This window comes from Salvelinus namaycush, chromosome 24, assembly GCF_016432855.1.
Source record: "Salvelinus namaycush isolate Seneca chromosome 24, SaNama_1.0, whole genome shotgun sequence".
In the NCBI taxonomy this organism is placed as follows: domain Eukaryota; kingdom Metazoa; phylum Chordata; class Actinopteri; order Salmoniformes; family Salmonidae; genus Salvelinus; species Salvelinus namaycush.
Window position 1 is genome coordinate 19,182,706 of NC_052330.1, and position 23,083 is coordinate 19,205,788.

At 41.0% G+C, this 23,083-nt stretch overlaps 1 protein-coding gene across 1 annotated transcript; it reads left to right on the forward strand.

Moving 5' to 3' along the window:
* The first annotated feature begins 374 nt into the window (after window positions 1-374).
* si:ch211-225h24.2 lies at window positions 375-22,967 on the forward strand. Its single transcript, XM_038962285.1, has 4 exons — window positions 375-710; window positions 9,351-9,404; window positions 19,240-19,355; window positions 20,700-22,967. The coding sequence occupies exons 1-4, from the start codon at window positions 624-626 to the stop codon at window positions 21,127-21,129; spliced, it is 687 nt and encodes a 228-aa protein (XP_038818213.1). The 5' UTR covers window positions 375-623; the 3' UTR covers window positions 21,130-22,967.
* Window positions 22,968-23,083: the final 116 nt, after the last annotated feature.

Here is a 23,083-nt window from a genome sequence, read left to right on the forward strand (position 1 = left end):
ATTTGTTCAACTAGGCCTATGGGCTACTAAGCCAAGGCACAATGCCCAATTCATTTCCAAATCAGTCCTAAAGCTCCCAAAATCATTGCATGAATGCATATAATGGTTGGTTGGTTTGAATCTAAATATAAGGTTTCAGAAGCACTGCCATACTAGATTTCTACAAATCCTAGTTTTAATTTTTGAAAAAGTTCCAACACTTCTGCCTAATCTCAGCCCAGTGACTTCAAAGGTGGAAAATACAACACTCCTCAAAGTACCATGGCAACCATAAAACGGGACTCATGTGGGGGGAGATGGGAGGAGCGACGTGGGAGGAGATCCAGGTGGTGGTCGAGATTCCGCAAACAGACATAGGCTACATCAAATAGGCCTACACCAAAACGTCTTTGAACTGGAGTTTGGCGCTGCATAAAGTCGCTTGCCTAAAAAACTGTTTTCATGGAAAGGCTCCAAGATCTGTTGTAGTAACCACAGCGGTGGTGCTTACTTGCGATCTCTCGAGAAACGGGAAAAATTGTCTCGGCCTGGAAGCGGCAGACGCAGCCAAGTTTGACAGAACGAACTCTTCGCTGCGTTTTGATGTGCGCACGTCCAGATTGATTAAAGAGAAATTTGGAAAGATGTTCAAGAAAAGCAAAAGCAAAGTGTTGGTGGACTATGCGTCGGAGGAGGACGAAATATCCTGGCATCATCAACACACTTACAAGGTAAGGAGAGCAGCCAAGCAGCTGGCACAAATAAAGTAGAGGGATTATAGCGCACATAGGATGCAGTGGTTCACTTAGCTGTTTTACCCGGTGTTTTCGTTTCGTGTGCTTATGATCTACAGTTAGATCTGAGGCCTAGTCCAAATAATTTGTCCCTGAAACACACATAGAGCACAGCCCTAAATATTTTATTTGTTATCGGAATAGTAACTAGGTTATATCATATGTTATACTAAAACTTTTAATTTGGCTCTATACTCCAGAATTTTGGATTTGAGATCAAATGTTTTATATGAGGCGATAGTAAAGAATGTCACCTTTAGAGGGTATATTCTCGTACATATCTGTTTTACCGTTTAGAAATAAATGCACTTTATGTATGTAGTCCCCCATTTGAAGGTGTCTAAAGAGTATTACATTTAGTCGAAAGTGTACTATTTGGTCCCATATTCCTAGCACGCAATGACTACATCAAGCTTGTGACTGACTCTAGCTAGTTTGTTTTGGTTGTGTTCAGTATTATTTTGTGCCCAATAGACATGAAGGGCAAATAATGTTGGCCTATTGTGTCATTTTGGAGTCACTTTTATTGTAAAATAGAATATAATATATTTCTAAACAGTTCTATGTTAATGTGGATCAGTGGAGGCTCCTCAGAGGAGGAAGGGAAGGATCATCCTACTCAGTGAATTCCAGAAAATAAATATGAGGACAGCTATTTTCTGTTCTCCTCTGGGTACAGTGTCTTCAATACAAAATCTAGGAGGTTGATGGTTCTCAATCCCTTCAATAGACTTACATAGTAATTATGATGACTTCTGGAGGACGTCCTCCAACCTATCAGAGCTTTTGCAGCATGAACTGTCATGTTGTACATCCAATCAAAGGATCAGAGAATGAATATAGTACTGAAAGCATACGCTACAGCTAGCTAGCATTGCAGTGCATAAGTGTGGTTGAGTAGTTGACTCAAAGAGAGAGAAAGACAATAGTTGAACAGTTTTGAACAAATTCATTTCTGTCTCGGGCAAATCATTTCATAATTTCAAATCATTTCATGATCATTGTAGAAAGCTAGAATAATGGCTAGATGCAACAAAAATGTTAGACTTAACCTACACGGCTACCAAGCAAAGAAATACATTTCTTCAAAAATTAAGGAGAAGCAGCGGAGAGGGAGAGCTAGCTATATTTTGTTGTATTTTTTTCTCCTTCTTAGTTTACCTTTCACTTACTTAGCTAGTGAATGCAGATAATTTCATCCTACTCAACAACCTGACTCAAAAGAGAGGAATGCAAGCAAAGTGAAATGGTGAGAGAAGGAGAAGGAATTATACAACGAGCAAAGTGATGATGGCTGCGATGAAAGTGAATTGTGTGTGCTGGTGATTCCGCCGATTCTGTTGCAAAACGATTCTTAAACGTGGTTACAGATAATGATTATGGATTATCATGAATTAATTGTGAATAATGATAAGTGAGAAAGTTACAGAAGCATAAATAGCATACCCCCCCCAAAAGTATATATGAATATATGAAAATATGTTGCCTCATAAAAAACATTTTATCGCAAATCCAAAATGCTGGAGTAAAGAGCCAAATAAAAAGTTTGCGCTTCACTGTCCAAATAAATACGTAAGGGGAGTGTGGATTTCAATACACTTTAGTCATATATGCAACCCTTAAGTGCATCACTGAAGCTGTCCAATTGTACAAAATGTTTTATTGACGCATACTGTAAATTATGGTGCATTGTGTGGAAATTACTGTATTTTGAATGGTGCTGTAATTCCACCCCACAGAATACAGTACCGTACCGTATCTTTGGAGCACCAAAAACCTTTTGACCACTACTGGGGGCGTGGTATTGTTGTTTCTAGCTTATTAACATATTTTGAGGCGTGCCTTGTTAGAGTCTATATTTGTTGCACCCTTATGAGAGAATGTTGTACCAATTTAGCTATGTGGTTATAGTGCCCCATGAATTGTAAAATGTATAGGGGATAGATTGGAGTGGCAGCAAGTCTTAAATGGTTGGACATTTTAACATTTGGTCCTTTTGGTCTGTTTGATCCTGTAGTCGCTGCCAGTTTAGAAGCCTTTGTTAAGGCCTATAATAGTGCAAGAAGCAGTGTGGCGTGGCAGGGTCCTGTTTCGGAGGGCGCATGGCTCTCGACCTTCGTCTCTCTCTCTCTCTCTCTCTCTCTCTCTCTCTCTCTCTCTCTCTCTCGCTCTCCCTCCCTCCCCCTCCCGTAGGGGAGTTGCAGCGATGGGACAAGACTGTAACTACCAATTGGATATCACGAAATTGTGGAGAAAAGGGGGAAAAAGTGCAAAATAATATATATAATAATAAAACACCAAATCAAGACTGTTGGAAAAACATTCCAGGTGAAGCTGGTTGAGAGAATGCCAAGATTGGATTTCTTTAACACTTTTTTAGTTACTACATGATTCCATATGTGTTATTTCATAGTTTTGATGTCATCACTATTATTCTAAAATGTAGAAAATAGTAAAAATAAAGAAAAACCCTTGAATGAGTAAGTGTGTCCAAACTTTGACCTGTATTGTACTTCAAAGTAAAATATCAACTGTCTTGATGTTCACCTGTTAAATGTGTCTGTAGGCTATAAACCGTGCTGCCTATTGGATCACATACAACAACAATTGAATTACACAGCCTATCTATTACATAGGCCCAATTAAAAGAGAGATGTGCATGGTAATTTGTTGTATGGCTACTTCAGGAATATGAACACATCACAAACAGAAAAGGTGAGGAATATATTCTGCAATGGTTATAAAAATAAATAGGAAATAGATTCCTATGTCTAATTGTTTAGATTCCAAAAGTAAAGCACTTGATTTTCACTCGTCTCATTAACGGCAAACCCTTGAATGAGTAGGTGTGTCCAAACTTTTGACTGGTATACTGGTATGCTAGTATGTAGCCTACTGTAATTTAGATTTGTTGTTAGTAGCCTAAACAATGTTTCAGTATTCGCGTGCAGTCCAGCATATTTAGGTTGGGGGAAAAGTCGATGCAAAACATTGTTGAATTAACAGGTCCACAACTATTTGCCGTTGTTTTCTCTTTCTGTCACAGTCCTTTGCCAGATATAGCGTAAACATTCTGCCAATAAAGTAAATAGACTGGTAGCTTATGTCAAATATTTGACAGTATGGGTAGGCGACAGTATTGCTGTGTGATAGGAGCGCGACGTCATTGCCTATTTAATCTGAGCCAATACCAAGGCAGGACATAGAAACCCAATAATCTATTGATAAACTAAATATTGAGCAACAATTCATCCTTTGCATTGAAGTGTGGGCTGTAGCCTACTTTTAAATTGTTTCCAATATACTACATTTCCAAAAGTTAGTGGATTCATCTATTTCAGCCACACCCGTTACTGACAGGTGTATCAAATCGAGCCCTTTTTTGGTTACTACATGATTCCATATGTGTTATTTCATAGTTTTGATGTCTTCACTATTAGTCTACAATGTAGAAAATAGTAAAAATAAAGAAAACCCCTTGAATGAGTAGGTGTATCCAAACTTTTGACTGGTAACAGTAGGTGTACTGTAATATGAAATACAGAATTTTACTCGCCACCGTGCTATAACCTATTGATTGAACATAAAAATGTGTTCAATTGACGTCGTGCAATATCTGTTAAGCATGTCCTTCTTCCAGCATAAAGAAATTCATCTCAGTGCAGTCCTTTTCATAATCCTTTTTAACTATTGATATGGTTCCTTGACATTAATTACATGGAGTTTAATTGTAGCCTACACTAGCTTCAATATCATCATACAGGTGTCGATCTTAATTTGAGCCAGTTTGCTATATCAGGAAAATAATCCTGCAACATTTTTTGTCATGGAACATCATGTCTGAAATGTCGAAGTGGAAATTACAAACTTCAGAAGCCTTTTTAAACCTCAAATACACTACACGTTTTTAATTTCCTGCTTTGTAGGAAAGTTCTCCTGCAACAGGGGTATCAAAATAAGACCCTACATCTGTACACCGGCATGGAAAGTGTTCTAGGGGTCAAATTTGAAGCTATGGAGTCAGCCCTCTGTTATGAAAAACAACGGATAAGAACAGATAAGAAAATAGCACATCAGCTGCTCTGTTAAGATCCCCTCAAACAAAACTGCCTCACACACACGCACGCACACACACGCAGACACACTCTGCTCCCTTCTAGCCTATTTACCAGGTGAGTACCAGCAGCATTTGTGGGGCCTAAGAGGTCCTTCTTCCTCCGCCCATATTTGCCCAAGCAGCTGGCCTCTGTCAGGCTGCTGGGGACAGGGAGAGAGCCCCAGATAGGAGAGAACGTCCCCTTTCTCACATACACATACTCAGTGTCATGGCCGTCGAAAGAACTGGACCAAAGTGCAGCGTGGTGAGCGTACATTATCCTTTATTTTGGAATGACACCAACAAAACAAGAAACAAAATGAACAACCCTGAAGCTTACGAGGGCTAAGTGCCACAAACACAAGTCAACTTCCCACAAACACAAAAGGGAAAAAGGCTGCCTAAGTATGATTCCCAATCAGAGACAACGATAGACAGCTGTCCCTGATTGAGAACCATACCCGGCCAAAACAAAGAAATACAAAAACATAGAAAATAGAACATAGAATGCCCACCCAAATCACACCCTGACCAAACCAAAATAGAGACATAAAAAGCTCTCTAAGGTCAGGGCGTGACACTCAGGGCCTATTACGGTGAGGATGAGGCCAATACTGCACTGTTCCGTTTACTTCCGTTTAAGAAATGTTTTTCAACAGAATCGGCGGAATGAGTACACACCTGATCACGCTTAAACAGAGTTAACTTTCATAGCAGTTACGTTGTATTCCTTCTCTTCACTTTGCTTGTGGAATTCAATGCACAACATATCAGTTGTATGTAACCAGGTCGAAAAAACCATTTCCAAGCCAAACCGCCACACACAGCCTACATCATTGTCACCATTAAAGTAACGTCATAGTCAGCATAGATAATATAACTAAAGCATTAGTAAGCCCGCTACAATCATGCAGCAATGTTTGTGTACAGTCAGTAAGCAGTTACACCCACGGGCCCCGGTGGCAATAAATTAGTAATACTTAAAGCTCACCTTGACTTGGAAGAGTTCCAGTGTTGTGTTGGAAAGTCATAGCCAGCTAACTAACATAGCATCCCTATGTTTGAGCAGGGTGTTTCAGTAGGCTAAGTAAGTGAAACTGAAAGTGAAAAAAATGATGAAATCTCTCTCTATATTTCTCTCTTGATTCTTCTTCATTTTAGAATAAATGAATTTGTTCAAAACTGTTCAACTATTGTCTTTCTCTCTCTTTGAGTCAACTACTCACCCCATTGTATACACTGCAGTGCTAGCTAGCTGTAGTTTATGTTTCCAGTACTAGATTAATTCTCTGATCCTTTGGGTGGACAACATGTCAGTTCATGCTGAAAGAGCTCTGATAGGCTGGAGGACGTCCTCCGGAAATGGTCATAATTACTGTGTAAGTCTATGGAAGGGGGTGAGAACCAAGAGCCTCCTAGGTTTTGTATTGAAGTTAATGTACCAAGAGGAGGATGGAAGCTAGCTGTCCTCTGGCTACACCATGGTGCTACCCTACAGACTGCTGCTGAGACTACTGTAGACCTTCTTTGCAAAATAGTGTTTTCATCAGTTATTTGGTGACGTGATTATATTTAGTATAGTTTTATCTACAAAGGATAACTTTTTTAATGTTTTAAATTGGACATTTTTATGAAATTTACTGAGGAGGATGGTCCTCCCATTCTTCCTCTGAGGAGCCTCCACTGATGTACACTATCTGAAGGCTTATCTTTAGAGGGCATTTCTGCTTTCCCAAAACAGTGTCCAAGCTTTCTAACCATCAGGGGCATATTTACACTACTTGTTCTAACATCAATCTCAGTGTTCTCTAATGTTAGATTGATCATGTGGAGAGAAACGTTTGGCCAACACTCTCACATGAGTCTGTTAAATATTGTAAATCACCAAAGGAAAATCATGCCCCCTGCCTTATTGGGTGGTCCCTGATGCTGCCCTGGGAAAGTCTATATGTGGAGGTTACCCATAAGAACTGATTCAGGGTTAGTTTTATGTTATCATTCCAGATGGTGAATGTTATGAGTAAAACTGATCCCAGTCCAGGTTTAGTTATAACCTATCCCTGGGGCCTGGGAAAGTAATCAGGGAGGTCTCCTCATGAAGCCATGCATGGCATAAAAGTGCATCCAGGGTCAGAGGTCTAATCATAAAATGTTCTTACAGAAGCTTTCTCCCCTCGTATCAGGGAAAAATGAGGTCTGACAGGAGAGTCTCTGAATGTTCTGTTCTTTATTTTCTCTGAGAAGAGGTTTTTTCCTTCCTTCAGTTTAGGTCCCTGGGCAAAACAGGTTCTATTGGGAGAGGGCCAGGTGGCAGATCTGCCTCACCCAGAGAGAGGAAGGGAGGGAAGGGCAGATGGAAGGAGAGAGGGAGGGAGAGAGTGAGAGATGCACTCAGTAAGAGACAGAAAGAAGGTAGAGAGAACGTAGGTAGAGAGAAAGGAGGTAGAGAAAAAGTGAGAGAGGCATTAAAGAAGGAGAGACAACTATTTGTAGACAGGGAGAGAGTGTTTAGGGGGTAAGGAGGAGAGAGAATAGATTGGAAGTTAATATCTTCTTTCTCCACCACGCTCTAGGGCTCCGGGGCCATGCTACAGCTTGCTTTCTCTCCACTCTCCTCGCAACAAGATCCTCCTAGTCCTGACTGTCTCTGTGATGTTACTGTGGGAGGAAGGTTCACCGGAGTGAGAGAGGAGGGGGGGGGGGTAGTGTTTGCAGGGCACTGAGTGTATGAACTATCATACTGCTTTAATACTACTGTAATACCACTGTAATACTGCTCCCTGTGAAGCAGGATTACCAGATTTTGAATCTAAATAGTGACTTCAGAGAACTTCACCTCTACTCATTTAATCATGAACGGTGGAGGAAAATAAAGGAGAGGAGAGCTAATCCTGCTGTTGAGGATCAAACACTGCCTCTGCCCCATAGGCCCCAATTATACAAATATAATAATCATGCCATGATAAAAACAGAAAAAAATCTTTGTCATATTGCAGTAATGTGCTCCCTATTGCAATATGATGTTGATTATTTTAGTGAAGTGAAGGATTGTAAGAGCATTTATCTTGACTGATATCTCTAAATCATTACAGGTGACTTTCTGAACTTGCCGTGCTAAAATCAGTTGTATGTGTCTTCGCCTGGGTATCTGGCTTTCATCAAACAACTCAGTGCCAAAAATGGAAGCTTCAAACACCTAAAGAGATAGAGACAGAGACACAGAGTGAGGGAGATGCAGATAGATAGAGATTAAAGCCCTGAGGACAGCAACCAACCTCTCTCTCTCTGCCTCTCTCCTGTTGTTGGGACATTTTTACTTAATCACAGCATTCTCCCTCTATTTCTCCCTCTTCTGCTCTTTTCCTCTCTCTCTCTCGCCCTCTCTCTCCCCCTCTCTCCCCCCACTCTCTCTCCTCTCTCACTCGATCTCTCCCCTCTCTCTCCCTCTCTCTCCCTCTTTCTCTCTCTCCCTCTTTCTCTCTCTCTCTACCTCTCTGTCATCTTTCTACATCTCACTCTCTTTCTTCTGCCCCTCCCTCTCTCTCTCCCTCTGTCTCCCTGTCATCTTTCTACGTCTCACTCTCTCTTTCTTCCTCTGTCTCCCTCCTCTCCCCCCCCTCTCTCTCTGTCCATCTACCTCTCATCTTTGTCTCCCTTCCTCTCCCTCTCTTCTCTGTCTGTGTCGTTAATGCATTCTGCATCCATAAATAGTAGTAATTAGACTGGGTCTGTTGTGACTGTGTTGTCTTTGATCTGTTCAGGTGGCTGTGTCCCAGAAGGCTCTGCCCTGACACGTCAAACCACCGCCTCACTCCCACCCCACTGCCAAACCCAATCATTTACCTCACACACAACACAGTCAGCTGTCCTCAGGGGCAGCCATGTAAAACCCAAAAATATATTATCTACAAGATTTACAATGCAACTTTGATAATGCAACATTCACACTCTATCAATGTAAATGACTATTATCAATCACCATATCTATTTTTAAGTCCAGACTGATGTTATAGAGCAGAACAGAGGACCCCTATTTGTCGTCTATATCCTCTCCTGTGTCACTTCCCCTAGGTGGTCTCTCTGTTCTCTGAGTAAAGGGAGAGATCTGAGGCCTTCCTCTCCCCCCTGAGGCTGTGTTGATGTTACTGTTCCAAAAATACCTCTGCCTTACAGGAAGGCCTGCACACACTCCTCTAGACTCAGCTCCTGTGTGTGTCTATGTGTGAACATGTCTACAACAGTGTGTGTATGTATGTGTGTGTGTGTGTGTGTGTTGGGGGGGGGGGGGGGGGGGGTAGTGTAGGAGTAGTACAAACTCTGAGATGTAGTTTGTGGCTGTTAGCCTTAGGGACCAGAGTAATAGGGCTGAGCATGCTGCATGATGTTCCACTCAGTGTACTATGTGTATGTTATATCTCTTTAGTTAACTCTGTGTGTGTGGTTACCTCTGGTTACTGACCCTGCTGTTTGTTGCTTTTCAGGATAAGGACCCAGAGGGGGAGGATGAGGAAGAGGCAGTGAGTCCTGTATCCAAGGTACACAGCCCAATCCCTCCAAACACCACAACTGTTTAGTTATTCCATCTCAAACCCACACACTTCCAGTATCTAGCCCTAGACCCTCTATGTGTCAACCTCAACCCCTTTTCATGTATGATCCCCCCATTTGAAGGACAAATTCACTTTTAGTGTATTACATTTAGTCAAAAGTTTAGTATCTGGTCCCATATTCCTAGCATTCAATGACTACATCAAGCTTGTGACTCTACAAACTTGTTGGACGCATTTGCAGTTTGTTTTGGTTGTGTTTCGGGTTATGTTGTGCCCACTTGAAATGAATGGTCACTTTTGAGTCGCTTTTATTGTAAATAAGAATATAATACAGTATGTTTCTGAACACATCTACATTAATGTGGATGCTACCATGATTTCGGATAATCATGAATGAATCGTGAATAATGATGAGTGAGAAAGTTAGTGTCATAAATACCATACCTTCAAGACATGCTAACCTAATCACGATCCATTCATGATTATCCGTAATCATGGTAGAATCCACATGAATGTAGAAGTGTTCAGAAACATACTAGAACAGAATAGCATACTCTGAGTTGTCCTGTTAGGCCCTGATCTGGCTATGCCATATGGCTGTGGGCTACACTAGTTCATTTAGCAGACACGATTTGGTTAGAATTCCGAGACATTATTTTATAGTATGAAGAATACAATTGAACATAGCTGAATAAAATATAAATTATATTTTCTCCAAATGATTTGAGGGAGTGCACGCACTATTCTGTGTTGAGCGGTTAACAAAGAAACAGGTCCTCCTATATGCTTAATTTAGAGTTATTTATGCAACTTATTTGTGATACAAACGTTGGGCTATATGTTTTGATTTTTAATACATTCTAAGGCTGCATTATGCGACTCTAATTTGAAAAAAATACATGAAAGGCAATGAGCTCTGCTTTGTTCTTTGCACAGGCTGCACACACTTCATCAGTCTCTCATTCACAATTTGATAAGCACTTGATAAAGCCTATGTCAATGTACTATCCCCCATAGTACAAAAGTTAACCTATTCTATTCTGTGCGATAAATAAATATTCCAAACATAGTCTGGGACAGTTGTGGGATGCGATAGATCCCAAATTAATACAACCACCAGCATCAAAAAAACCTTTTTAAGCAAAGAGGCTGACGCAAAAGATCAGAACGTTTAGCTTAACATGTTGATAAACTGTTAGGATATTTCTTCACATTATACGCGCAGCAATACACACACGGCAGTAGGCTATAAGCCTGAATGTTCCAAAATGCAATTAATTAGCGGGAAAACACCATTCTGAAAAGTGACTGCAAATGTGATTATGCATGTAATTCTTTTATGATGAAGGTGCATTTTTATGGTGAAAATGATCTTCCCCAAACTTGAAACTCACACACTGCATATGGATGCCAGATAGGCTCTTCACCTGTTGTAAAGCGGATTAATGTGTTTAATTTCGCAAAGTTATTTGGCCACTTTAGTTGATATACACACCTTATGGGCTAGGCTACATGAGGTATGTGACTATGATTTGAAAAAGTTACAAAAAAAGGCATGCACTGTTTCTTACTGCACACAAGCTGGGCATCATTCACAAATGATAATATATCATTCACAAGTGATAGGCTAATATTGTCACCCATTAGACTGTTCTTGATTTAATCTTGTCTTTACATATACTAAATAATATACTGTATGTGTGAAATTTGTTTTGATATAGAATGAACCATTATCATGCCACTGTCTTGAAACAGGAGCGGGGGAAAAATACATGTTATTTATGCACATAAATCCCGTGGTTAATTTTTATGCCAGCCAGGTAGGCTGAAATCCTGTTTTAAAGAGAAGCAATGTGCTTAATATTAGGAAAGTTGAGAAATAAATATTGTAAGCCTATAGAAAGCTGATGGGATCCTCCTCTTTTTAATAGAGGCCATCACTGTGTTTTCTCACGCAATTGCATAGCCTATAGAAATGTTGTGCAACATGAGCTCATGGGCTCTCATGAAGTGTTTGATTACATTTTTGATTACATTTGCATTGATGTCGGAGTGATTAGAGGGACAATAGAGTGCTGAGTACCAGGCAGTTAGCAAGCTTGGTAGGCTACTAATGACCATCAGCAGCATCAGAGCTTGGAGAAGCCTAATTACCGTGACTAAACGGTCACATGGAATTTGACTGCTGTCATGACTCGTGACCGCCGGTGTGGCGGTAATATGGTCACCGTAACAGCACTAGTTGTAGCTTCACTGTCCAAATAAATACGTAGGGGAGTGTACGTACACATCATACCCTTGTATCACACCCCCTCAACCCCCATCCACTGTGGCCAGATTTTATGACACAGTGGATATCCGTCCACCTCCACCTTCAACCCTCATCATCCCTCAGCCCAGCCCTATGTGTCTCTGCTCTGTTTCTTAGCTAAGGTCACCTTCATATCTGTTTGTGGTGATGTTATTAGGTCTGTGTGTGTGTGTTTGGTGTGTTTTTGTGTCTTAGCTTTTGTTATCTGTTTGTTGTGGTACGATAAACAGGTGTCCGTTGTTGTTTCTGTCAACAAAGGTTTGTTGCTCTCCCCTACTGTGTGTGTGTGTGTGTGTGTGTGTGTGTGTGTGTGTGTGTGTGTGTGTGTGTGTGTGTGTGTGTGTGTGTGTGTGTGTGTGTGTGTGTGTGTGATCTCATGGGGTAGTTCATAACCTGTTTTGATGAGATGCTGCTGAAATGTGTACAATTTGCTAAACCACCATACTTCCTAACCATGTCGTGTTTGTGTGTAGATACCCCAGGAGCTGTGCTAACTGTTACTGTAACTGTTTAAATCAGTGGACAAGAAGTGGTGGTATTTCATAACCTGGTTGTAAGTGAGGATGGGGGACGGCTGGGTTGGTACGAGGGGGAAGGAAGCCGAACATTCTTTCGAGGAGTCAGGATTTGGTGGGGAGTAATCGGTGTGAAACAAAGCAAAGCTGAAAATAGAAAGAATTGTCCGCATAGAAAGCCAAGAAAGCCATGATTAGAATCGCCAAAAGCATGGGTCAGTTTTATGCTTAGACAGAGTTATATGCTTCAGTATATTGCCTTCATTACTTTGTATGATAAAAAAACATATTAAATTGTAGAACTTGATGTATACCCATTTGATCATGCAGACTGCAGTAATACCAAGGTATGGATGAAAGAAATTCTTTCCAATAAGACGTCCATTGTTCTGTGTGGCATGGAGGGAAAAGTTGCCATCTCACACACAGAGAGCTTAGTGAGGTGAATAGCCTGCTTGCTGGGCTGCATGGAGATTACACTGGGCTGTTGCTGCTACGCTGGCTTTGGTGTCCTGGAGGTGAAGGTTAAGGAGATCGCTGAGTAGCTTACTATATACTATGGTACATGCGCACACACATACAGCTGCATACCTGGGTCAGGGTCAAAGCTTTGGCATCACTGCTGGTCTCAGTGTTGCTGCATGGATTTGGACTGTAGTAAACCTGATCCACAGTTTACACCAGACAACACAGGGAGAGAATACACCAATAAATAAGAGAACAGCCTTGGGGGGAGAGGCAGAGAGAGAGATGGTATTGGATTAAATTTAAATTGATTAGGATCCCCATTAGCCGACGCCAATGACGACAGCTAGTCTTACTTGGGTCCGACACATAACGAAAAAGACATTACAGACAAAATACTTTACAATTTACATACATTTAAAAACATGAACATCTAGTGTGTGTGTGTGTGTGTGTGTGTGCATTTATCAGTTACATTTATCAGTTACAGTACTGTACTGTAACAGTACAGTACTGTACTGTAACATCAATCTACACATAATACCCCATAATGACAAAGCGAAAACATGTTTTTAGAAATGTTTGCAAATGTATTAAAAAAATAAAAAATAAAATACTTTATTTATAGTACCAGTCAAAGGTTTGGACACACCTACTCATTCAAGAGTTTTTCTTTATTTTGACTATTTTCTGCATTGTAAAAAAGCAGTGAAGACATCAAAACTATAAAATAACACATATGGAATCATGTAGTAACCAAAAAAGTGTTAAACAAATCCGAAATATATTTTAGATTTTAGATTCTTCAAAGTACTTGAGTACTTTAAATGAAATTATGGGCAGAAAGACAAATTCAACTCCATCTTTCATCGAATCAGATGGCTTAAATATCACATTTACATAAGTATTCAGACGCTCTACTTTGTTGAAGCACCTTTGGCAGCGATTACAGCCTTGAGTCTTCTTGGGTATGACACTACAAGCTTGGCACACCTGTATTTGGGGAGTTTCTCCGGTTCTTCTCTGCAGATCCCCTCAAGCTCTGTCAGGTTTGATGGGAAGCATTGCTACACAGCTATTTTCGGGTCTCTCCAGAGATGTTAGATCGGGTTCAAGTCCGGGCTCTGGCTGGGCCACTCAAGGACATTCAGAGAATTTTCCCGACACTACTCCTGCGTTGTCTTGGCTGTGTGCTTAGTTGTCCTGTTGGAAGGTGAATCTTCTCCCCAGTCTGAGGTCCTGAGCGCTCTGGAGCAGGATTTCATCAAGTATCTCTCTGTACTTTGCTCCGTTCATCTTTCCCTCGAACCTGACTTGTCTCCCAGTCCCTGCCACTGATAAACATCCCCACAACATGATGCTGCCAACACCATGCATGACGCTTGGCATTCAGGCCAAAGAGTTCAATCTTGGATTCATCAGACCAGAAAATCTTGTTTCTCATGGTCTGAGAGTCCTTTAATACTTTTTGGCAAACTCCAAGCGGACTGTCACGTACCTCTGTCAGGGCTTCCGTCTGGCCACTCTACCATAAAGGCCTGATTGGTGGAGTGCTGCAGAGATGGTTGTTCTTCTGAAAGGTTCTTCCATCTCCACAGAGGAATTCTGGAGCTCTGTCAGAGTGACCATCAGGTTCTTGGTCACCACCCTGACCAAGGCCCTTCTCCCCCGATTGCTCAGTTTGGCTGGGCGGCCAACTCTAGGAAGAGTCTTGGTGGTTCTACACATTTTCCATTTAAGAATGATGGAGGCCACTGTGTTCTTGGGGACCTTCAATGCTGCATACATTTTTTGGTACCCTTCCCCAGATCTCTGCCTCGACACAATCCTGTCTCGGAGCTCTACAGACAATTCCTTCGACCTCATGGCTTGGTTTTTGCTCTGACATGCACAGTCAACTGTGGGATCTTATATAGACAGGTGTGTGCCTTTCCAAATCATGTCCAATCAATTGAATATACCACAGGTGGACTCCAATCAAGTTGTAGAAACATCTCAAGGAGGATCAATGGAAACAGGAGGCACCTGAGCTAATTTTTGAGTCTCCTAGCAAAGGGTCTGAATATTTATGTAAATACGTGTTTTTTTTATACATCTCCCCCAAAAATTTAAACCTGTTTTTGCTTTGATATTATGGGGTATTGTGTGTAGATTGATGCTAAAAAAAAAAAGAAGCTATTTTAGAATAAGGCTGTAACGTAACAAAATGTGGAAAAAGTCAAAGGGTCTGAATACTTTCCGAATGCACTGTAGCCTACGGTTTTCTTGTAATCTATGTTTAATTCGTGTAACCGGTGTACCCCCACAATAATTTTTGGGGCTAACATTCAGCCCTGCTATTAGGCCTATATATAAATTAGGTGTATGTTTTTAAAATAGTATTTCTCTCTCTCGCTCTTGGACACCGTGGTGGACTGTCAGCTCTCAGACCTTTGTGAAAAAAATACCACCACTCACTAAAGCTGCTCTAACTCATTCACAGTAATTGATTTCAGATTACCAATCCTTACAAAATAAGGAAGACCCAATACTCTCTGTTTTTCTCCATCTTGTTTGGAAAAAAGCGTATACCATTTTCACAGGTGTTTTTTCTTAAAACCCCATAAGGTCGATGAGATGCATCCAGTTCAGAAAACAGATATCTCTAGCTTAAACTGACAGATTTTTATGAGCATTTTTGTATTTTTTTAAAACCCCATAAGGTCGATGAGATGCATCCAGTTCAGAAAACAGATATCTCTAGCTTAAACTGACAGATTTTTATGAGCATTTTTGTATTATGCTAATTTGATTTCCCCCGCCGAAATCAAATTAGCATAATAAAAAAATCCCCATAAAAATATGTCAGTTTAAGCTAGAGATATCTGTTTTTTTCATTGGATGAGTCTCAATCCACCACATCCACTTATGTCGCACTTCCGCATCTGCGGTGAAAAGTAACAGCTAGAGCAGTGTTTGTCAGACCATGAGACCTGTTACTCAATGCATTTCTATGGGCCAATAGCAGTAAGGCCAAAAATATACACTACCGTTCAAAAGTTTGTGGTCACTTAGAAATGTCAAACTTTTGAACGGTAGTGTATATATATATTTTTGATACTTCAAGGGGTCTTAAAATTCTAAATCAAATAGCTAAATGATCCTTGGTATGACCATCTTAAAATAATTCCATATAGCTTAGTAGAACCCCTCCCCTGCTTAGACAGGGCTTAGAATCTGATGGGTTAATTGATTACCACTATTTATTGCATGTCATATCATTTTAAAGGGCTGTTTCTCATCGTTCAAAAAATGTATACTGTTTGAAACGCTCAGAATCTTATGTGGTTCTCAGAATGTTATGTGGTTCTCAGAATGTTATGTGGTTCTCAGAATGTTAATGACCATGAGACCTGTTACTCAATGCATTTCTATGGGCCAATAGCAGTAAGGCCAAAAATATACACTACCGTTCAAAAGTTTGTGGTCACTTAGAAATGTCAAACTTTTGAACGGTAGTGTATATATATATTTTTGATACTTCAAGGGGTCTTAAAATTCTAAATCAAATAGCTAAATGATCCTTGGTATGACCATCTTAAAATAATTCCATATAGCTTAGTAGAACCCCTCCCCTGCTTAGACAGGGCTTAGAATCTGATGGGTTAATTGATTACCACTATTTATTGCATGTCATATCATTTTAAAGGGCTGTTTCTCATCGTTCAAAAAATGTATACTGTTTGAAACGCTCAGAATGTTATGTGGTTCTCAGAATGTTATGTGGTTCTCAGAATGTTATGTGGTTCTCAGAATGTTAATGACCATGAGACCTGTTACTCAATGCATTTCTATGGGCCAATAGCAGTAAGGCCAAAAATATACACTACCGTTCAAAAGTTTGTGGTCACTTAGAAATGTCAAACTTTTGAACGGTAGTGTATATATATATTTTTGATACTTCAAGGGGTCTTAAAATTCTAAATCAAATAGCTAAATGATCCTTGGTATGACCATCTTAAAATAATTCCATATAGCTTAGTAGAACCCCTCCCCTGCTTAGACAGGGCTTAGAATCTGATGGGTTAACTGATTACCACTATTTATTGCATGTCATATCATTTTAAAGGGCTGTTTCTCATCGTTCAAAAAATGTATAATGTTTGAAACGCTCAGAATGTTATGTGGTTCTCAGAATGTTATGTGGTTCTCAGAATGTTATGTGGTTCTCAGAATGTTATGTGGTTCTCAGAATGTTATGTGGTTCTCAGAATGTTATGTGGTTCTCAGAATGTTATGTGGTTCTCTGAATGTTATGTGATTCTCAGAATGTTATGTGGTTCTCAGAATGTTATGTGGTTCTCTGATTGTTATGTGGTTCTCAGAATGTTATGTGGTTCTCAGAATGTTATGTGGTTCTCTGATTGTTATGTGGTTCTCAGAATGTTATGTGGTTCTCAGAATGTTATGTGGTTCTCAGAATGTTATGTGCTTGCTGGGATGTCTCAACCTCAACCCCTCTTCATTCTCCTGTCCCATCACTCCCCCCTGGTATGTGGAGGAAAGAAGGAGAGGATGAGAAGTAGACTAATCATATCTGATATTTATTAACCCCCCTCCTTTATTAGGGTCTTTAGACTGCAAGGTATTTTAATGACACCTTCATCAAACTGTAAATACAACCAATGGCATTCCCCATAGACTTAACAAATCCCACAGAGTGTGTATGGGTTTAATGTACAACATGTGCACGGTGGCGCTGTGTGTGTGTGTGTGTGCGTGTGTGCGTGTGCGCGTGCGCGTGTGTGAAGTGAGCAGAGGATATAGTGTGGAGGGGTGCAGCCAACTATGCAGTGGTAGAGGTCTCATGTCTGTGTGTGTGGCATTGTAGAGAGTGTGCCTGTCTGTTGCCTACTTCACAGCAAAGAGGGCAAATAGGACCCTGCCTTTATTAAATGGAGGTCTCTGGGTTCAACGATCTGGGATTATAGGAGCTTTCATGGCCCTTTGTGTTTCTGTTTATATTTTGGTTGGCTTCTTTAGTCTGCAGACTTCTGTTTGTTTGTGTTGTCCTGTGTTCTCTGTCCTGTGTTCCAGAACAACAAGGACTGAACTGGGGAAAAGGGTGTGTGTGTGTGTTTTAGTTCCATAGAAACAGCCTCTTACACAGTGGCTTGTTGACAGGTAACCTCAAACGTTATGAGGGTACAGATAATTTGGAGTCCAAATAATAAGTCTATTACGAGTATCCTGAATATTTATCAGAAATGCCAGGAATGTACTAATGTGAAAAGAACAGGTCAGATGTGAGTTGGTATAAACGATATGACCTTGATATTTGACATTGGAATAAAGTGGGACAAGAACAAAAAGAGGGACATGAGCCAGCTACTGCTAAAGGGCCGGGATCAGGATGGGCGTTCCCTGTGCGGATAGCAGACCTGCGTTCAAATACTATTTTAAGTATTTCAATTACTTTCACATTTCAATGTAAGTATTTGGACACATTTTCTTTGAAAATACAAGTAGTTGAATAATGGAATGTAGTTGGAAATACATTTGGAAAGTATGGCATGTATTTGAAAATACTCATACACAAATACAGTTTTCAAATACAAATATTTAAATGCTCCATGCACTTGAACCCATGTCTTTTGGTCCTAGGCGTATTTGTAATGTATTTGGAAACATTTGAAAATAGTTTCAAATAGCCTAGATTTATAGGACATTATTTGAAAATACTTCAAATAGAAGTAGTTGAATTCGGCCACATTATTTGAAAATAATAAGGCTGGAATTCCGATGTGACAGATGAGTGGGGGTTAGGTGGGAGGGTATTCTACTGGAATGTACTGACCAGCCAAGCGAGTAGTGACTGCTCTCTCTCTCTCTTTCACCTTCTCTCTCCCCCCACTCTCTCTCTCCTCAGTGCCAGGGCTGGAGCCGAGGTGACTGTGCTGTAACTGTTAACCCATTTTACACATAAATGACCAATACCTGTATTCAATCTCCATTGAATCCATTAATTTGAGTTAATCTCTTCACTTAAAAACAGACTGTTCTTGTGGTGGAAGTCAATAGTTATAAAACACCATAGAACTGTTATGATTATCATTCTAGAGCTTATGAAAACCTATTTAGGATTTACAGTCGTGTTTACAGTAGAGCCCGACCGATATATCGGATCACAGATCTTTTAGCTCTATATTGGCATCGTCCGATAACTCCACCTATAAATGAAAAAGGGAATCTCATGCTTATCTGAACGTTTGCGGCCATTTTCATGATGTCTCATTGTCACAATGTATGAAATCAATAGTTGAAGCATAGTTATTTGAAAATTGCTATTTTGGATGGCAATTTATGAGAATTCAGTATGGAAGAATGACACTTTTTAATTTCGCTGATGTAAACAGTATATTGGCAGATATATCGGTATAGGTAAGTTTTGCCCCTCCCACCCAAAAAAGTTTAATCTGTATCGGACCCCAAAAAACATATAGGTCGGGCTCTAGTTTACAGTGGTGCTCTATTTGTTTGGGTCTCCCAGGAGGTGAAAGTGAAGAAAGTCAAGTCCAAGAAGGAGAGGAGGGATAAGAAGATGTTTTCTTCTCAGGATGACGAGCACTTCCTACTGACAGGGGTCACACTGGCCGACCGCAGAGGGTGAGATTGATCATATACTGTACTACCATCATGACATATAACATAAAGTGCAGGCAAGTATTCGTATGTCATACTTTTGCTACCTCGCCCCACTGTAACTCTTATTTCCCCAATTAGCTACAAGGTGCAATAGGACTGGCCCCATAGAACATTTAGTTGGGCTCAGAGGGAGAGGGCGAGGTGAGCAGTCTGTCTTCCCTCCTTCAGTGAGATGAATGTCCTGTCTCCTTTGACCTCTCTGAGAAGGTGAGGCCTACAGTAAGCTCTGCTGGCGCTGCTGTTCTCCCAAAACCACCTAATCCTGAATAGAGCCTCCTGAACACAGACATGCAGACAGACAGACAGACAGACAGACAGACAGACAGACAGACAGACAGACAGACAGACAGACAGACAGACAGACAGACAGACAGACAGACAGACAGACAAAGAGAGAGAGTCAGATAGCGAGACAAACAGTCTGACAGGACACAGAGAGACATCCAAGGTATAATGGCAGACTGATACTATAGGTAGGCACTAGGCAGTGTTCATGGGAGGATGGCACAGGGTTGAGTTCGAGCAATGCTATACAACATGGGCCCTTTCATGTTCAATGACTCATGTCATGTTAGATACTAGACAGGACTGCATTCACTGGGTCGCGTCAACATCCTGTCTCCACAGGGTAGTGGAATGTATGGAGGGTAAATCATCATTCAGTGGCAGAAGTACAATACCTCTGGTATCCCTATACAATGCCCTTCTCAATGGGGAAGGGCACTCAACACTCCTACTTTAATGTCCTACCGACGCAGTAGGGGAAGTGAGGGGGAGGGGAAGAAAATATGTCTCTAAAGGAGTAGGTGTGGGGGCTTAGGATGCCCCGTTGTCATGCATACTTCTACTGGATAATTAGAGCTGTAAATATAAAGTAGGGGTAAAAAATGTATACTTTACCATCCCACACCCTCATGTCCTAGTATCCTGCATGTTCTACACGCTTAGAAAAAAGGGTTCCAAAAGGGTTCTTCAGCTGTCCCAATAGGAGAACCTTTTTTGGTTCCAGGTAGAACACTTTTGTCTTCCATATAGAACCCTCTGTGTAAAGGGTTCTACCTGGAACCAAAAATAGTTATTCAAAGGGTTCTCCTATGGGGACAGCCAAAGAACCCTTTTAGGTTCTAGATAGCACTTTTTTTCTAATAGTGTATTTAGGATGTGGGCAGGGGAGTACCCATATGCGTACACGTACACAACTACATTGGACTTCAAGGAACAATTATACATTTATTTTAGTATGTTCTTACTGCTTTTTGTGCTCATAGTCCTCTTCATCCTCCTCTCTCTCTGTCTTTGATCAAGGTCCCACAAGAAGAACAAGGAGGAAGGGAAGGAGAAGAACAAGCCAATCACAGAGAAGGGCCACTGCTTCTGGGACAGCGTCACCATGACGATGAGGCAGATCACGCCCACCAGGAAACTGGAAAAGCTGGAGGGCTGGGAGCCGCCGCAGTTGCCCGACCAAACCGAGACACCCACCGAGGAGGCAATGGAGGATCAGAGTGGGACCAGGGACTCGCCTGTGTACTTCCCCCAGGCCCTGGGGCTCCCGCTGGGGCTGCCCTCCTGGACAGGTCTGGGTCTAGAGGAAGACTCGTCGCACTACGCCAACCTGTCAGAATCACGGGATTCCACCGCCGTCAGGTGGACGGCCCGCGCCAAAGGCAAGCTGGCCGGAATCAGGAGGCGGAGCCGAGGGAGCGTTTCGGAGACATGGGAGGGGTTTAAATAAAAGCTTTACCCCTTACCTGCCAGCAATCCCTGCCCCTCACCTCTTTCCTCAAATTAAGAGGAGGGAAAAAGACATGCCTGTCTGTCTCTGTGCTGCATAAAGAACTGATTTTGTATTCCTCCATTGACATTCTGAGTGCAGTCCTGACGTTTCTGTACAGCATAGATGAACATATATCCCTATATCCATATGACGTTCACTCCACAACATAGCAGAAGAACTTACAAAGCAGACAAAGTCACTAAAATCTATTATTGTTGACTTTGTGTGGAAATTGTGGTGTTTTAATGTTGCAGAGACATTGAGCCTGGGAACACATTATGCTAGGTTGATCTGAGTGGATTGGTTTGGCAGTGTAGAGAAAAGGGTCACCATCTTGAAAAGGATGTCATAGATAAGAGGTTGGAAAGTAAAAAAGCAAACACATGAAGGCCTTACACTACCTTAAACTGTGCTATCCACTGGCCTTTGACCATTTTATATTATCGAACCAAGAGAATGATTTCCAAAAGAGATTTTGTATTGTAACATAGGCATTCATGTTTTATGCTAGAGTATAATTTGAGAACAAGACCAGCTATGCTACTGTGGCGTTATTTAATGATACGTTTTCCATGCTGTTTGCCCTCCCTGGCCCTGCAGTAAATGTCTATTGGGAGAGGAATGTGTCAGAAGTCTTAGCTCCTAATAAGCATAGCTAAAAGGCTTAAAATGCTTTGTCCAATAACGTGTAATAAGCCTTCCAGGCTCTGAACCATAAGTGCGAATGTGTGTTAGCGAATATAGGCTGCTGAATCTGGAGTATTGTTAATGAATGATATGATCCAAATGTTGTTACAAGCCCAGCAAATGGCGGTCCACTGGAGTGTCATGAATACTGTACAGTCAAATGATAAGAAACCTTTTCCATGCAATAAGAGGACTGAGCGCCATTTTCTGCATGCAGTCTGTATGCTGTTTCCCCGATTAGACAAAAAGCCATGATGTGCCTTTCTCTACAGTATGTGTTGTGGCATGCTTCTCTGCTCACCATATTGGAATAGACTACTACTAGACCAAGCTCACCATGAGGATCAAATGATGTGATGGGCAATCCCAGCATGCATCACTGCTGCACCCCTCCCTGGTTTTGACTAAATGGTTTTCAGCTACGGACAGAATTTACTTTTTGTAGCAGGCTAGGAGAACTTACACAGCAGGTTAGGATAATTAGGTTAAGGTTAGGAAAAGGGTTAGGGTTAGCTAAAATGCAAAAACTCCCAGCACAACTAGAACATACAACTAGAAAATACAACTTTTTTACCGTAGCTGTATACCATCTAGCCACACCCCTCCCTTCTCATTCATGGCCATGAGAAACTTCCTGTATTCCAGTTTTCATGTTTCCAACAATTTTGCCAGCAGCCGAGTTGCTTTTGGGACTGTGACAGAAACGAATTCAACAGACATTGTTAACATGAGATCTGCTGTTGTATGTGCCTGTGTAAATGTGTGTGTTGGTGCTTTAATAGGATAGCAGTGAGTTATTGAAGAATCATTTTATTTCATTTTCATAGCAAAAACACTGATTGTTTTGTGTGTGATTGCAAATTGATATTTTAATTCCAAACAGAATCAGGCTTTCCACTTGTAGGTGGTTAGACTTGGACAATCCTTTCATTTAAATATGTGCCTTTATTTTCAAATCTACTTAGTCCCTTCTTCCACAGCCACGTTTGTGCACAGATATGGGTTCCTTGCCAACGATGGTTGTTAAGAGTTTCTGTATTTACTAAAAACAAGGGTCACATTTGTTCAGAAGAATAAAGACATGCCCTGCCTGGATTGTCTGGATCTGCTTATTTCAACAAGGTGTCATTGTGTTCACTCCTAGGTAAATGCACGGTCAGATTTACTGTGCTGGACTTCAACAAACAGAATAGTTAACAATGTGGAGAAACATGCAGGAACACTC

Bases quoted from the DNA above. Each gene is read 5' to 3' on its own strand.
- si:ch211-225h24.2 (XM_038962285.1), top strand. From the start codon at position 624: ATGTTCAAGAAAAGCAAAAGCAAAGTGTTGGTGGACTATGCGTCGGAG. The intron at 9,405-19,239 runs GTACACAGCCCA...TGGGTCTCCCAG, and splicing joins CAGTGAGTCCTGTATCCAAG to GAGGTGAAAGTGAAGAAAGT. The intron at 19,356-20,699 runs GTGAGATTGATC...TCTTTGATCAAG, and splicing joins ACACTGGCCGACCGCAGAGG to GTCCCACAAGAAGAACAAGG.